At 40.8% G+C, this 18,289-nt stretch overlaps 1 protein-coding gene across 1 annotated transcript in view; it reads left to right on the plus strand.

Annotated features, from left to right (window-relative positions):
* Positions 1-5,745: 5,745 nt before the first annotated feature.
* The window catches only part of SNX7 (sorting nexin 7), a gene marked incomplete at its 5' end in the record, with an annotated part of 28,429 nt that continues 15,885 nt past the window's right edge, over positions 5,746-18,289 (plus strand). Inside the window, 6 exons of the mRNA XM_083868114.1 lie at positions 5,746-5,919; positions 11,759-11,941; positions 13,783-13,893; positions 14,308-14,472; positions 15,379-15,580; positions 17,424-17,623. Coding sequence (XP_083724240.1) covers positions 5,746-5,919; positions 11,759-11,941; positions 13,783-13,893; positions 14,308-14,472; positions 15,379-15,580; positions 17,424-17,623 — 1,035 coding nt within the window. The remainder of the gene's footprint in view (positions 5,920-11,758; positions 11,942-13,782; positions 13,894-14,307; positions 14,473-15,378; positions 15,581-17,423; positions 17,624-18,289) is intronic.

The raw sequence follows: 18,289 nt of genomic DNA on the forward strand, positions 1-18,289 counted from the left end.
AGTTACAGTCTGTGCAAATGACAAGAAAACTATCCATGAAGTAAATCTGGAATTTATACATGAAGAACTTCAGGTTACCTGTCAGGCTGTGTGGATTTTCCTCCAGCTCTGGCAGACTGTAATTGTTTACTTAACCTGGATATTGATTGTAGTTAGACTGCTGGCTCACTTCCTTCAGCTGCAATTCTCATTTTGGCAGTTTCACATACATCACTTAAAATTCCTCTCTGCAGCCATGCTGTTCACATTCTTCTCTCTGGGTCATAATCTACTAAACATGACCATACTTTTATTTCTGCATTATGATGATGGGTTTTTTTCAATTTTCTGACCTTTGTAGAAAAAAAAGTGGAAGCTTTTAGCAAGAATGACCTTGAATCACTGTCCTTTACAATTAGTATTATACAGAGTTTTATGGAAGAGCTCAGATAAAAGTGAGATACTCTCCAGCAGCCTAGCTGCAGTATGAATTTTCTCCATGTTTTATGAATACCTATATACATGTCACTTTCTCTCAATTAGTATTAAATTGTTAATTAGACTGTGTGTTATTCCAAATTTTATGTCAATAGTTCAGATGTGAATTTGAGGACTAAAAAGAATCTCCTATATAAAACTTTCTTAGTAGTCATCCTGGCAGTAATAAACTAAGGCAAAAGGCACACAAATTTGCTATCTAAAAAAATAAGTCTATTAAAACATCATGAATATGGAGTGTTAATTCAACCACGATGTGTCTTCTGTATTGGTTTAAGTACTCTCACCTACTACAAACTTAGGCTCATCTGCTAAAAAGTTCTGAGGGTCACTGAAAGCATGTGTGAACATTAAAGACTGCTAAATCCGTACAAAGCAATTCTGTAAAGGCTAATTAACCTTGAAATGGTGGCAAAACCTGTGCCTAAAAGGTCAAAAGGTCAAAAAATGATCGCCACTTTGCACAGTGTTTTCAGAGCCATTACACTGTACCAGCTGAAATACAGAATTCTTCAATTTAAATGGATTATGAACAGACACTTGTAAAGTAATAACATTCATATCAACCCCTGTCACTTTTTTTGGATTGATTTAACAAGCAGGACTTCACCTTGTCATCGATAAACAGGATAACTGAGGGTTATCCTGTAACAGTATTAATCTGTTTCTTTTTACCTAGAGTTCCAAACTAGGCATAAGAAAAATTTAAAATAGAGACAACTCCAATTCCTGTATCAAATTAATTCAATAAGCCTTTATATGTATGTAATGTATGAATATTTTTTGCATACTTTCTGACTAGGACATATTCTAGTATTTCATGCCATACAGTACAGATTGCTAAATACACAGTTCATCAAAAAACAAAGACAGATGCATTTATCTGAAAACAGGAAACCATTTTTTCAGCAGAAAAGAAAATGCTATATTAGAACAGACTGACTCTATTTGACAACAATGCAAAGTATTACACCCCCTTGCCCCCCCCAAAAAAAAAATAAAATCAATGCTTTCATATCTAATGAAGCTTGAGAACTGTTTTTAGATATTGTAAAATATATGAAACCCAATAGTGCTTCACCTGGAATATTTTCGTGTCTAAAATTTGGCAGTAACGTAACTTAAAAGGATAGCACATCTCCAGATATTGATCAGGGTTTTGTACAGCTGCAATACCATAAAAATGATCTGCAGCTATAAAAGAGATAACATGATTATGAGTACACTACATTGTAATTTCCTTTGGGCAGTCAGAAAGGAAACACAGTCTGATAGTCTCTGAGAAGAATAAGCTTGCAGGATATCCAGCATCTGACAGATGAATCATTTTACAATATTCCAATTAAAGGCTCTTCCAAACTTAAATTAACAACAACAACAAAAATAACACAAGAACTTAACAATTACCTTTCAACCACAAAACAAGAGGCAGCTGAAAAGCTAAGCAGTTCCCAATGTAGAGAGTTTCCATGTTCCAACTTCCTCGCGAGTTCAGGCATGGAACATAAACAGTTAACCTTATTCTGAGCCATTAAATGGAGCTTACTAAAAAGCTTGCTCTAATAAATGGTATGATATGAAGGTCAGCCCTTAATTCACCATCAAAATATCTTCTGGGTGTAAACATAATGACTTCTGCTTATGCACTACACAACCCTGACAAGAATGCTACTTGACAATCCATTTCAGACCTAGAAAAACGTTCTCATTTGCGTCAAGGTGCTGAATGTCAGCAGATTCACTAACACGCTTATTTGCACTGCAGTGGTGGAACAGAGTAAAATACCATGAGCCCTCCATACCCCGCTGCTGCCTGGCTAGGGAGATGGTGAAATAAAACAAGATTTAATCCTGTCCATATCACTGTGCAGTTGGTGAAACTTGACAAGTCAACATTAAGTATTCAAAGTGGTATTGTGGCCTAAAGGGATCACATGCAGCCGGCACATAAGAGAAAAGGAATAGCTTGGTTCTGCTTCGGTGTTTGTAAATTTAATTTGTTCAAGAAAAAGCAACTCTGGAAGGGATTACTAGCTAGGATCAACACTCTTACCAGCGAAAAAGAGAAAATGCAAGTAGGAATAATGCTGACATTTTTGTAATACAAAATAGCTTTTTGGGCTTATGTGAATAAATAAAATTTGGAGGCGATTGGAGCTCAACCCCAGCATATGAGAATGTTCCACTTAGTGTTCCTGAGTAGGAGGGCCTGGGAAGCTTGAGTATTTCATGAAAATTGCACAGGAATTTAGAAAACACCATATTTTACAAAAAGTTGAAATACATTTAGTAAAACATTGTCAAATATTGTTTCAGTGCAATATCTATTTCTTTAAATAAGTGGGGCAACAATATTCACGGTATAACAACATCTAATATATTGTCTCTTAATTATTGCCAAGATCTCATTCCACAGGTTCAGCAAAGGTTATCTGCAGTAAAATCCCTGGTGCCCAGGAAACATGGAGCCTGAGAATATACACACACATGAAAATGAAGAAAAAACAAGATCTATAGCAATGCACTTCTGAAATAAAAGCACAAGAGAAACCTGTAAATCCTCTTTACTAAGTGTAGCTCTGTATTTCCACTATCTGCAATATCATTGAAGAGAAAAAGTATTCAACTATTTAAAGTCATCTCCAGTCCTACAGCAGGAAATGAGCACAAAATTCCTGAGTCTGTAAAATACTCTTTTTGCTAAACAATGCAGGGGAGAGATGCTAGCAACCCCCTGAGACTCAGCATGGGTGGGAAGGTGCCCTGAAGATGTATTTGTTTACTTGGCCCTTTCAATAGAAATTAGGGACCACTGGGGCAGAGGGTGGGGAGGGCAGCTGAACGTGATCACAGAACAGTCTCCTGGTTTGTTTTAGCAGGGGTCCTTTTGATGATTAAACCTTCAAATGACTGGTAGATGCAATGCATATTTTTCTAAAGTGAAGGACGATAAATACCTTTTCCTCATAGATTGATACTTCAAATATAAAGCACAGAAAGATAAGCACTGCCAGCAAGGAATCTAAAAATATGTCTTCTTAAGCTTGATTAATGAGCTAATAAAAAGCTATAATAAGAAAAAGAAATCCAATTAAAGCAACTTGTGATATTTCTCTCAAACAGAAATAAAGAATCCAAGAGCACAGTAAAACTTTGAAAAATTAGTATGATTCAGCCTTAGTATTCAAGCCTACAGTACATCAATTTTATACCTTCTTTGACTGGCTGTTGTTTATTTATCATCTCTGATATGTATTGTCTGAAATTGTGATCCTTGATGAGCTTTATTTCGTTATTGCCTCACATTCATAATCTGAATTTAAATACAGACATATGAAAAACTCAGGCATTATGGAGGTTGTAGGTACTTATTCTATCCAGAAAACCTGCAGGCCTCTAGCAGAACATGTGGAAATAAGGGCAGAGCCAGCAGGAACTATGTACTACCAGCCATATATAAAGTCAGAAAACTAGCTACACTTCTCACTGATGGACAAAAGACAGAGTAGAAAATTTATATAGTAACAGTCACTTTTGATCAGTCTTTGGTACCTGGAGATAATCCGAGGACGCAGGCAGTCTGTGAGGAAGGAGCGCCCCACTGACACCGCGGGCTCCTCACAGGCACAGCACAGAGCAGCAGGGCAGGGACAGTCTACAGAAGCCTGGGCATCTCGTCCTAGGGTCAGCTGTTATTTTAATACTTCAGAAGCTGTTTATTTTCACTTACTGAAAGATGCTCAGCCATGGGCGAGTGTCCGAGGCCCCAGGACAGGCCATCCCCTCTCCCCTGCCGGCGGCAGAACAAACGCTGCTGGCCCTGAGGGGGGAGCGGGCCGCTGCCCCGGCTCCTCGTAAACCTCGGGGTATTCTTAAACAGCAATTTAAATATTTAGTAAACACTCTCTAATTAGGCAGACATACTCTTTGTCTCTTTGCACAGTTCAGTGAACATTTTGTGGGTTTTATTTTAATCCCTTTATTTCAAGTTGTGGTTCAAGACTTCGCTGAAAAGGCGTGAAATATCAAACGTATTTCCTCATCAGTTGCCGGCAGCGTTTCACGAAGGAATACTTTTCAAAATACTTTCGTTTGATTACGGGGTTTGCCTTTTCAAATTCGACAGCAAGGGAACCAAAACACACAAAGACAATGTTGTATCTGCCTGTTTAAGAACCCGCCCACGACTCCTGAAATTTACATTAACAACAAAGTTGAGTTCAGCTGTTTCGGGCGGCGCCTGGCAGGACGGGCCCTGTCGCACACGGGGCAGCCGCGGCCTGGGGGCGAGCCCGGGGGGGCTCCCGGGGCCGGCCCGGAGCCAGGGAGGGGCCGGAGCCCCGGCGGGTCCGAGCTGCCTTCCCCTTTCCCCGGCCGCCGCTCCCTGCTCGGCCCTGGAGTGCCGGCCATTGCTTCCAGCTCCTTACTGCCAACTTCGAAATCCTACAATTCCCATGGTTTTACTTAAAAAAAAAAAAAAAAAAAAAAAAAAAAAAAAAAAAAAAAAAAAAAAAAGACAACTTTGCTGCTCTTAAATGTTTGGCATCTCTCTCTCTCCGCTGCTTTTCTGATGTAATGTGGTGTCACATTGTTCTCACAAGCACATTTCTGACCCCAGGCGGTCCCTGGCCTCAGCAGCAGGACACAGGTCTGCCCGCACGGCCCGGGGGTCCCAGCTACGAGCGACAAGAGCGGCTGCCCAAGAGGAGCTGTAGGGGAGGCAAGGGACAAAGCAGCACGCGTGGGGTTTGCCTGCTGCCCCGCTGGCGGCACCTGGACGCCCACCAGGAGGGAAAAAGCCAACCCGGAGCGCGCAGGAGAGAAAGCCTGGGTACGTCCCCGCCGGGTTCGGGGGCCGCCGGGGAGCGCACGGAGGGCTCCGGACCGAGGCACTGCACACGCTTTCCGGCCGCTCCGGCCAGCGGCAGCCCCGGGAGCGCCTCGCCCAGTCCTCCGGCAGCCCCGGAGGCGGCCCGGGCGGGGTCCCCGCGCCGCCACGAACACGCCTGTGGGCGTTGAGCCGCCCCGTCCCGCCTCCGCAGAGGCCGCAGCCGCAGTCGCCCCCCCGGCCGCTGTCCGGGCCTGCCGGCAGCCTCGGCCCCTCCCGGCCCCGCTCTCCGCCAGCGCGGCCCTCCCGCCGCCGCTTCCCCTCCCGCGCGCTGGGCGCGCCCCCCGGGCCGGCCGCGGACAGGGCGGGCGGGGCGCCGCCAACTGCGGGCCCGCGGGGAGCGGCTGTGGCGGGGCCGCCGCCCGCGCTCGCAGGGCAGAATGGAGGCGGAGGGCCGGGCACCGGGGCCGCCGCTCCCCGCCGGCGGGGAAGGGCCCGGAGCCGACTCCTATCTCGCTGCGGGTGTTCTCGGCACGGCCCGGGGGCCGCTGCTCGCCGCCGCCGAGGTGCTGGCGCTGGACGATGAGGAAGACGACCTGGAGGTGTTCAGCAAGGTAGGGCAGCGCCCTCCGCGCCGGGGGCACTCGGGCGGACTCGCCGGCACTTTGCCCCAGCGGGCGCCGGGCGAGCCGGGTGGCGCGGCGGGACGGGACGAGACGGGACGGGACGGCTCCGCCCCGGGCGGCGATCGCGGCCTCTGCCCGCCCGCCCCTCACACGCCCGGAGCTCCGCGGGGCCCCGGGGCCTCTGCCCGCCGCTCCTCACACGCCCGGAGCTCCGCGGGGCCCCGGGGCCTCTGCCCGCCGCTCCTCACACGCCCGGAGCTCCGCGGGGCCCCGGGGCTGCGGCACAGGCCGGGCTGCCCCAGGGCGCGGGGCTGGCAGGGACAGCGCCCGGCGGCGCCCGCGGTCCCGGGTGACAGCTCGGGCACGAAACGCGAGTTACTGCCTCGGACCAGCAGTGCGAGTCGTGACTGCGCTTACCTTAAATGTGCCATCTAATCTGGACTCGCTGTACCCTTACCATCACTAATGTTCCTCAGGTGCCATGTATGTATCTGTAAATTAAACAAACAGTCGTGTTCAGTAATTGCAGTTGTGTTTGAAGGTAAATAAAGGTTTCCAAGTTTCAGTTTGAATTTTCTTTTAAAAGATGAAGTCTCACACCTTCACATAGAAGATTTGAAACGATAACATCTGAATTTTGATGAAGGGAATGAAACGAATGTAACTGACAATGTGTCAGGGTCCACGTTCAGAGAACGCACAGCCAGGTACATGTGTGCCAGTCTGGCTTATAGTGCTGGCTTTAATTAAACCAATGAAGGGGGTATGGACACTGCTTCTCATTTAGTACTGATTTAGTATAGGTTAAGACAAGACTTACCTCTCGTCTCCTCAGTAGTTAAAGAAGAGAGCACGTCATGGATCTATTTGCCTTGTCAAGGCAGCATCTAAAATAAAAAGTGCATACAGAGAGCTAGGGTGGAAAGATATATATGGGGCTGGGGTGTAGTTCACCATGTGAAACTTTCGAGCTGCTGTGACAGGATGTGTGCCACTGGAGAGAAATAGCAGTTACATTTCTGATTTGAAAAAGTGACAGTGTATTTCTATTCAGTAGGGCAGATGGTCATAGGGAGTAAATGTGTGGGTTTTGTATTTCTGTAGATGAGAAACACTCTTATGGTATCCATGAATACAACTATTGGAATAAGGACTGCCTCCTTAGGAGCTATGTATTTAAACTCTGACTGTAATAGAATTCTTGAAACTCATGGCTTTTAAGGCCAGAAGGGACTCTTAGGTGATTTAGAAGTCTGTAATGTGTAAGAGATTAGGCTAAATTTCACCAAGTTACTTGTATTTTTCTGAAGCATAACTAGGGTTGAGCTAGAATTATATTTTCTTGGAAGGCACCAGTCCTGATTGGACATAAAAAGATGAATGATTCACTGAACTTGCATGCAAAAGCAGTGCTGAAATATAATTTTAGTTGCTTATGCTCACTTTGCATCCATTTCCTTTTCTGAGTGAAGTTCAGGCAGTTCTGCATGAAGGTATCTGCTTATCAACTCAGGATATTGATGCTTATGCTGCTTGCTTGTCAAGACAAATTCTTCTTGGGAAATAAAAAATAAAAGCAAGTGGAGTTGATATAAGTTACTGCTGCTTTATGGCAAATATTGAGATCTTTAAATTTCTACCTGGATTCATGCCAAATATTTTTTACGTATATGAAATCTTAACTACTAATAATGCATGCTACGTAAGTTATTCCTGTAAACAAGAAAATGTGTCATGCTATATGAAAATACAGTGTTCCTTCTGAAGCTTGGATACCTGCATGTAGTGGCTGTATGTATCAACTAGAAATTCATGGTTTGTTTTCAGGTGCAATTTGAGATGTGATCTTTTGAGCTAATGAAAATCTGTGAAGTTGTTAGGGCTTTACACCCTATTTATTCATGTTCCATATATTCAAAGGAATCTGACAGACTAAATGTAGCTTACAAATAAGTTTTGTAAAACCAATTTTTCCATAATACACTGTTCCATGGCTGCCTTGCTTTAAATTGCATCTTGATGGGCTTCCTCATGCAGTGTCTGTAAGGCAGTGGTGTAGCCTTTGCAGGCCAAGCGGGACGGCAGCAGCCGCGCAGAACTCACTGCCTGCCGCTTCGTCAGCTTCATCTTTCTCAGTCTAGGCAGTGGAATGTGCCAGCTAAAAAATTGGTGAAAAATGGGACTCTTAAAAATTGTCAACCTCAATACCCTGAGTTATTACTCAGAATGTAAACGCTGGGCTTTTATTTTATGAAAATCCATAGATGTTTAACCTGATGGTGTTATAAACCATTGACCTGGTATCCTCCGACATATCTCAAATATTACAGACCAGCATCTTCAGCAGCTCTGATAAAGCATTTCATGATGTGATGTGCGTTTCACTTTGTCCTCATTCCCACTGCCACTGAAAAAGTTCTGCATTCTTTTCAGCAGAGACAAATTCTGGGAGCTGAGTTATGAGTCACACAGATGGAATATTTTCAACCTGCTTTCTTCCTTTAGCTTCAAAGTGTAGAGTACTGCCTGTATCACAAATACCCATTCAGTTATCTTTTGCATTTCTTGATAACTGATATGTAGCATTGACAAAGCTGTCAGGAGTTTGGTTAATACTTAAAATCTTTAGCACCTCTGCTTTCAAACTCCGTTTCAGCGTTTGTCTGCATTTCATAATTACAGAAAGCTTAATATTTCTGAAAAACACATATATGCCGCTTCAGAATTGCATAGAGACTAATTTTTCTTCAAGATTTTTCTTCAAGTTCATCAAGGATTTGAGATAGAATAGTTCCTTGGCCAAAAAATTCACTTATAAATCAGTCCTCCTGACTCTCTTTGCTCTTTGAAGAACGCTCCAACAACCAAGCTATTCCTTTATAAGACAAACTCTGCCCCATATCCTTTATCTCAAGACCTGTTTTTGGATCCCAGCTTCAGACTACTGCAAGCTCTGGATCCTTGCTGGGAGGTAGGGATGGATGGATGGATGGATGGATGGATGGATGGATGGATGGATGGATGGATGGATGGATGGACGGACGGACGGATGGAACACAGAGTTAACCTTGGGTCAAGGCCCTATGCTCTGGGAGGGAGCGTTGTTTAGACAAATCCCCAGGCTTAGTGTCTTCTCCAAAGGGCTGCAGTCTCAGCTGTGTGCATACCCTGTTTTGAGGCTGCTCTGGAGTGTAGGAGTGTTTTCTTCCCTTACATATTTTGGAGTGTTACTGACCAGTTGCAGTCAAATGTGAGACTGAGGTAGGGTAACTGCAAGTATTAGAGAAAGGAGACCCAGAAAAAGGCCCTCATACTGCAAGCTCATTGATTTTCTATCACTTTGGTCTCTTGGCCAGTGAATCAAAAGGCATGAACCTGTTTGTGGACTGGCACACAGCTCTGCCAGTGGTTCTGTCAGGAGGGAAGGGGCTTGGAAAGAGAAGGGGTACTGCAGGTAGGTGGGGATAGGGGAGGTGTGGGAAAGGACATAATTTTCTGGCACATGGCCTTGGTGCTCTTAGCATGGATGAGGAGCAAGAAGGTTACATAGCCCAAGAGCTAGAAGAATTGTCGGGTTTTCCCATGCTACAAAATTCCTGTCTTCATCTATATGCACACGAAAACATAGTTCCAACCACAAAGTTACAGCTGTATAGAAAATTATCATGCTTTTTTTACTGTGTTTCTGTGATGGCATCAGACTTAGGTCACATGAACTTCAAGAATTACTGGAAGTAAACCTGAACTATCCTGAGGATAAAGAGACAGAGGCTTGTTTAAAACTCAGGTGTATTCATTCCTGTGCACATGAATACTAGAGCTGTATTAAACAAAACCAAAGACTTGCTTATTCTGTGGATTTTTATTGCCCATATTTTGTTTCTCAAGCCACATATTCATAAGCCCTTCCACATAAACATATACTTTCAGACACCTGCATGAAGAGAGTAATTTTTAGTAGCAACCTAGAAGAAAGAATGAAACATTAGGGCATTAATGCCCCATGGAAAATGAGAAAATATGAAATACATTTACCTTGATCTAATTTAGGCCTTGCAGAGTCATTACTCCTCAAATTATATGGCCATTCAAGTCCCTTACATGCTCAGATGCATTTTTCTTTCTCTGGAAATTTCCCATTGCCTCAGCACTTTGAATTACATGGGCTGCTCTGAGCTAGCAGTCCTCATTCTTCATCTAGACCACGGGCAGCCAGTGCTAACAGGCTCTGGGAACAGCTCTGTTTATTCTGCATGACTCAGGATAGTGCTGGCTCTATGGAAATAGCGTAGAAACTCTCTGAGTAGAAGTGAAATGACTGACAGGTGCACAAGGAAGCCACTGTGTAATATATAAAGTGTTGTCTTTAGTCTTCTGTGTTGCTTTTGTCTCCCTGTTCAAAGAACTGCATGTAAGTGATGGCAGGAGAACTGGTACATAAGCACTTTCTGGGCATAATTCCTGGTATATATGGTCTCTTCCATATTTGTGGGAGTACATTGATAAATCCAAAGCAAAAGAACAAGATAAGGTGTTTATTTCCAAAGAAAGTTTTGATCCAGTTGAATTCAAAGGCAAAAAGCAACTCACCCAGTTCAGCAGCACTACAGTGGGATTCTTTTCATTCCTATGAGATCATCCCTTGGGATGATGCTGTGACTCCAGTTAGTGTGGACTTGCATTTTTCTAGTCGTGGCATTTGAGCAGTTTTCTCTTTAACTGCACCCCTGTTTTCCTTCCTCCATAATTAACAAGGCACTGGAGAGGGAAACGCTTTGCCACTTGTAGTCAGTGTACTCTAATTACCCTTTTAGAAAACTTCTAGAAAATTTTAAAGTTTCTTATGAAGATAATTCTTTGCATTGCATATGTTCAAAAAGCCATATACAGTATTTGATATTTAAAATTATTTATTTCAATTTCTCTGTTATTTCTAATGAATTATTAATTTGTTTTGCTCTTTTAGGGAGTTAGTAAATTACATTTATTTTCATGGTAACAGTATCCTTTAAGATTCTAGATTAGTGGATCTTACCCAGATTTGTATCTAAGGAAGAAAATGAGATTTCTTGCCTGTTTCCAATTTCCACCTTGTTTCTCAGCAGTTGAGTGAGCATCCTGGAATGCACTAGCAGAAGCAGTTGCTATGGGGACATATTCTTACAGAGTTGTGTGGAAGTGGTCAGTGGTATCAAAAAGTGATTTTTCGCTTCAGCAAAAAGTGGTTTGACTTTTTTTTAGAAATTATGCAGCAAATTTGTACTGCATACTTACTGTTTTCCTTAAAAAAGAGAGATTAATTTATGTACCTGTATTTGTTTTCCATTTCCAATTTTATTTTAAAATAAATGCAAACTGAAATATCCAGTTCAGGTAAAAATTCTGATTTGGATTTTGCCTTGTTTATTTTGAATCATCATGTTTTTATCCATCCTGTTCAGGTAACTAGAGATAATCCAAACATCATAAGTCCTCAGTAACTGGCTTCTAACAATTTTAGTGAAACTGTTAAGTACCCTACACAATTAATGGGTGCTTGGTTCATAACTAAGTTTACTGTTTATAGGCAAGTTCTCTTTCTAGTTATGCATAACAGTCTTCTCAAATGGTAGTGTTTTGGTCTTTCATCCATATTTGAATAAATCTCATTTCTTACATCCAAAGCAAATACTGAAAACGATAACAGATTTGCTATGTACTACATAATTCTTTCATCTGCTCCGAGTTTTATCTGTTCTGTCAGATTATTTTAAAGATTGCCATTTTAGCATTGAAGATGTGTTTGCATACAATTATTGATATGGATGTTCTCCTGTCTTATCTGTAGGATACATCTGTGACTGAGGTAAACTCATTCAGTCCTTCAGTGCCAATATCCCCCTCATCAATGATTAACCAGTATAAATTTGAAGATGGTCCAGAATTAAGAGATCTCTTCATTACAGTCGATGATCCTGAAAGCCACATTACAGCCATTGAAACATTTATTACATACAGAGTAGTCACAAAGGTAAGTATCTTTTCATGGTTTAATGGCCTACTTTGATAACAATTGGTATTTTCAGTCTTCTTGCACACCATTCTCTGGGATATTACTAAATTTAAACTTTAATTTTGCCATGAGTTATAAACAACTAAAACTGTATGAAACTGTGCTATTTAATGGGAAAAAATTCAGTGTGAGTCTGCATACACACGTGCTTAGATTCTTTATGTTGAAAAAACAGCTAATAGTTCTTCAATGGCAAAATGAGTGCTGTGAGGCAATAGCATTTTCTGTTGTGATGTTCAGGAGGAACAGGAAACGGCCAAAGGACTGATCCACTTTGAAGACGCTCTATGAGCACAAGTGTAGATGACTTTTGGATCACTTACAGGCTACCAGTCTTACGTCTTGCATAGACATTGCCTCCTACAGTCTTTCAGTTCCATTCTTTTCTAATTGCAGCTTCCATTAACAGCCTCCATTAATGTTTACTTCCCATGCATGTGATTTCTGGGGAAACTGCTGCAATTCTCTGATGAAGAAGTAGTATTGGGAAACAATTAAGTCTATTTTTATATTTTTAGTTGAATGCAAGTTATTTACAGGAAATAAGGAAGAAAATCAGCCTTGTGAGACCAGTCAGGTCTTCTGAGATTACCAGTGAATATTCTGCAGAGGCTCTATTTTGAGAATTGCACTGTTAATTTATTTTACTTTGGGTTCTTTTTAAAAGATTCATTTAAAAGCAAATTTTCAAATGGGAATTATTCGTCTTTAAATAAGAGGAGATACCAATTGGTTATAAAATATTTAATGAGTAGGAAGAGAGCTATCTTTGTTAGGTTGCTAGCAGTAATTTTCATTTTATATCTGTTTCTGTAGACGAAAGAACATTTTTTTCTTCAGGCAAGTATGAGAGGGCTGTAAGGTGGATTGCTTTTGGTTTTTTATCTCTTCTATCCTTTCTTATCATATTTAATTTGGAGTGCTGGTTGTTGATGATAAAGTAAAAGCATTGCTCCCACATACCTTGAAAAATTTTTATTCAACCCTCAAAAATGTTTAGATTACAAAAGCATGTTTTGAGGTTTTTAGAATTTACTTGCATCATGTCATAAATCTCTGTGTAACAATGAATGTTAAATAGCACACGTTAATGAAAACATGGGCTCTTTGTGGCTTGCCTCCAGAAGACAGAGCAGTGGTAAAATAAATCTCATGGTCTGACAGTTTTGTAATCTGTAATAAGCATTTTTTGTAGGCATTAAAGGATTGTTGGCCAGTTCTTACAGGGGGCTGCAAAACTGGAATCGATGATGGGCCACAGAATCCATTAAGCTGTGCAGGAAGTGTTATTGCTGTGATATGCTGAAGTCTTCATATTTTGAATGTGAGGATTACTGAGTAATGTCATCAGGTCCCAAGGACATGTGTCAGCTCTTTGGGCTTTGTTCAGAGTGCTAAAAAATGGACTTTCCTCACTTGTGGATTACTAATCACTTTAAAAGAAGTGCCCTAAAAGTAATGAACATAACTGTGATTGCAGAAAGAAAAATGCCACACTAAAGTAATTATTGCAATAACTTGGAAACATTGTGGTAAGATAATCATTATATGTCACTGCACAAAGTGCAGCTTAGTGCTCACTTTTTTTTTTCCTCCAAGAGAACTTTAATATCTTGCTGAAATAGGATGTGTTAACTCTTCAAGGAGTTGATCCTTGTTCTTTAAAACAACAGCAAACAAGTAACAGGGACCAAATAAAATGTATGCATTCCCTAAAGTACTCAGTTTTCTCTAAAATCCAAAACTTTTTTTTTCTGGTATTCTAACCTAAGCCTCTTTTTTCTGCTTTTGGTTTTCAGACAACCCGCGGTGAATTTGACTCCAGTGAATATGAAGTTCGAAGACGGTACCAGGATTTCCTTTGGTTGAAGAGCAAACTTGAAGAAGCACATCCAACACTGATTATTCCTGTTTGTTTGCTAAAACTTAAGTTATTTTTCTTTGTTTATAAGATGGCTCCAGTTTTAAACAGAGATGTTTGAGGTCTTTCTTCAGCTTCTGAAGTTTCACAAACATTAAGCCAACCTATTTTCCTTAGCTTTATATGTATGTGACAAAAATCACATAAAGGTATTTCTTAGGTTTTTAATTGTGACATTTGCAGCAATTTGCAGTATTTTATGTCCTTTCTTAGTTGTACTTGTGTTCTTCTGCACTTTATAAGAAAAATGATATACCTTAGTTGAATATGATAACTTTTTATAGTTTTTGGGTTATTGCATGGTGGATTTTACAAGATATACTTACGTTTTTTAGTAAGTGGAAGAACTGTTGTAATACTCTGAATATTATGCAAATTAATATATTTCTTTTTTTTTCCTTAGCCATTGCCTGAAAAATTCATAATGAGGGGAATGGTGGAACGATTTAGTGATGAATTCATTGAGACTCGGAGAAAAGCTTTACATAAATTTTTGAACCGTATTGCTGATCATCCAACTTTAACTTTTAATGAGGACTTCAAAATTTTTCTTACTGCACAAGCCTGGGTAAAATGACTTTGTTTTTATTTACAGCTACGTGAAACCATATGTTGTGTTAGTAGGGTGTGTCAGGAGCCTCCCTAGTTCAGTATTCAGTAGTGTCATCCCATGGCTTCTTAAAGAAGTGGCAAAAGCAGACAGGGATTTGTGGAATATTCGTAACCTGAGATAACCTTTTCTTCTGTGGTTTTGGTAATCATGCACATGACCATAAATATCACTGTACCTTCCAAAGTAGTTTTTGTTACTGCATTTTGGATTTTTGTGGCAAATTCATAGTATTTCAACTCTGCATGTTTTTTGGTACCCATATAAGTTTCCAAGATTTGGAGGAAAACAGTAGTTATTGTTTTGGCATGGCACTTTTTTTTTTAAGTTTTACTAATCTCATAAAGGAAAAATACAGGCTTTTCCTGCTGCATTGTTGCAAAATATGTCCAGTTACAAACTGGAGTTTTGTACTCAGAAAAGCCTGCCTCTGAATTTCAGCAAAGGTTATTCTAGAACATATAAAAAATAAATGGATTACTTCCTCCTGTAGGACCACTGTCTGCTTTTCTCAAATCAAAATATTTCTGCAATCATTACCTCTGCTTTCCTGTTCAAAAAGCTAAATTGCACACTAGCTAACTCACCCTGAGGAGTGAAGGGGTGAAGGTTCTCTGCCATCTTCAACCATTGTTGTGACACTGTCATACATGGCATGCTTGTGTTTGCTCAGAAAGGCTTAGCTAATAAATACACAGAGATGGTTCTGACATTGTTCTAATAATGATAAGATTTATACAATAAGAAGAAAGAGGTTTATGTATGTAGTTTTGTTTAAAAACAAAAACAAAAAACGCTTTATTTATTATTTTCAGAGAATTAACAAAAGTACCTGGAAGTAAAGAGAGCTTGTTCTGTCTTTAGGAACTCTCCTCACACAAGAAGCAGGGTCCTGGTTTGCTGAGCAGGATGGGACAGACCGTCAGAGCTGTAGCATCCTCAGTAAGAGGAACGGTTAAAAATCGTCCTGAAATGTTTACAGAAATGAACAATTACATGGAAACATTTAGTCAGAAAATAAACTTATTAGATAAAATAGCTCATAGGATTTACAAGGAAGAAAGGGGTAAGTAGAAAACATTTTATTGATTTAAGAAATTAAAAAGTAAATTAGTTTTCATTGTGGCAGGCAAAATACTCTTTCCAGCAAGCAAGGAAGAAGGGAGATTTCTGTGTTTATATTGTGTTTTTCTTTCTGGACCTGTTCCTGACAGACTTTCAAGTTTGAATAATTTTTTAATAGGAAGAGCTTTAACATGTCATTCAGCTACTTAAAAGGAACACAGGAGAATATTTAATGTGTGTTTTTTGGAAAGCTGAATGACCTTTGGTTTTTAACTTTCAAGGGAATGTACAGTTTTCTGTTCAATCTCATAGTGACATGAGGCTGTCTTGATTTCAGGTCTTTAAACTTCTCTTTGTTTAGTTTTGTTTTTTCTATTGACAAAATATATTTTAATTTTTTAATAGCTTTACTGTTGGCCATAATTTTTGTCATGGTAAGCTGTGCCTGCTAGAGTTTTCTCAAGAAGGATGGCTTAATCTTAATTAAATGGCTTAATTTTTTCCTTAACTAAGAGCAGTTCACGCATCTAGTTGGAATGCTAAGTTACTGACTTTCCTGAGATTCTGAGGTAATGCTGGTCTCAGACTATGCCTGTTCAGTAGAATTTCTACTGGACAGCACTTGAAGTATTTACTTGTCTATATAATATAATTTGAAGAGCTGCACTGTGTTAATAACTGAGTCTTTGAGCTTTCTTACGCAGTACCAGATCTCTGTGTGTCCTCACTGAATTGAAAGGGTATTATAAAAGAAAAATACATGTTGGTGAAGAGTTCCTATTGATACTGTTCCCTCCAGTGAAAGTAGCAGAGGTCTGTAGGTTCAAGGTATCAGTGCCAAAATATTTCTTGGAAATGCTTAAGAATTTTGACATGCTCCCAAATGTTGTAGGTTATACCTTCTTACTAGATTTTCCAAACAACACTTGTCAGAGCACTTATGTGCAGGGCCACACTGTTGTGAATAGGAATTGTTGTTAGCTGTGATACAGAGAACATTCCTGCTTGCAGTACCTTATCATGGGGTTCTTGATTACATCTTCCATAGACGAGTTTTTCTTTTGTGCAGATAATCTCAAAGTAAATATTACACTCTTTATGCCACACAATTGCTTTCATCATTCTTAGGACATTTCTTCATTATAAGCTTAGCAGTAAAAAAGTGCATTTTCAATGCATGACCAATGTGTTCCCAGTGTCCTCCTGTGAAGTGCAGCTTGCCCGTGTTTAGCCCTACCAAATGGCACAGTGATTTGTGGGCCTTCTCTCTGTTTATGGATTATCACTTGGTCTAGAAACAGAAGTAACTAATAAGATATCCCTGTATTTAAATTAATAAAAGCTACTGAAAGAGATACCTGCCAAGCAGGAGTGAACGTCAGTGTTTCTTATGAAGCTTTTGGGATATAACAAAGCCTCTAGTTTTAGTAACTGAGACTGTATTTGGAACATTACTATTCCAAGAAGCAGAGGAATCCAGGGCAGAAAAAGTCAGCAAGTCAGACCAGCTGCTGTGGCTCCTGTTGCTCTGTATAAAGACAGTGTGGAGTAGTGCAGGTCACTGGTGTCTGAATAGAGGTCTACCTGAGTGTGTGTGTGTCATTGTGAAATGGCTGGGGCATTTTTGCTGATAGTTTTCTCAAAGCTACTTAATTACAATCCATTTATTGCTTAGTTTATTCATAAACAGTGAACTGGAGTTTACTTACCTTGGTCATTTGAGCAAATTTAAACATTAGCGTCTGTCTCTTGATTGGTTCACAGTAAATATGGAGTTGCAATTAGTGTCACTTAGGCCTCTGTTAATGAAGAAAAGAGTAATACACGTGTATGTTCTCTCTAAGAGTATTTTAACGAGATGAAGGAGTATGGCCCCATCCACACACTGTGGTCGGCATCGGAAGAAGACATAGCCGAGTCTCTGAAGGGCGTTGCCGGCTGCATCGACCGCTGCTGCAGGGCCACGGAGAAGAGGATGGCAGGGCTCTCAGAGCACCTGCTGCCCGTTCTTCATGAGTATGTTCTCTACACTGAAATTCTCATGGTAAGGTTTCCTGAAGGACTCTTCATGGCTCAATACAAAATTTGGCTTAGTCCAGTGACAATGTCCAGGAGAGAATTTGTAGCTGCTGAAGATGACTTTACAGTCCCTGTATTTACTCAGTACGAAGCATGCACAGCATGTATGATAACTGTTTGTTACCAGGGAATCCTACTGGTCCTGTTTCTCTTGCTGGTCAGGCAAGAGCTGCCCCTTCCAAATAGGAAGAGCTTGATAGTTTTGCCTGTCAGGCAGCCCTGGGTAGCTGTGCTAGGGTGTCTAGTTTTGCCGTCTTCAGTGAGCTCTGCATTGTAGCAGTGAGGGTTTGGGGACAGCAGCTGAGGAAGACCTTCCCTGACACTGCCAAAATATGAACTCACTGAGTAACAGATTGTATGTGGGAAAAGCTGAGAGGTTTTTCCCTTTCTAGATGCTCTTGCTAAGTATGTTTTCTCTTTCTATAACAGCTGGGAACTTCCAGTCCCTGCACTATTATATAAGCATGTGTTAGTCTTTGCCATAAGCTACTGCCCTCAGTTCCCTTTATGTATGTATTTTTCTTACACTTGGAGAGGATGTAAAAAATCAGACTCCAGAGTTGATACAGTCAGTGCTGGTGGATAATCAACATAATTAAGTAACTGAATTCACTATGTCATAATCCCCACT

Source organism: Zosterops lateralis (assembly GCF_965231275.1).
Source record: "Zosterops lateralis genome assembly, chromosome: 9".
NCBI classification, from domain to species: domain Eukaryota; kingdom Metazoa; phylum Chordata; class Aves; order Passeriformes; family Zosteropidae; genus Zosterops; species Zosterops lateralis.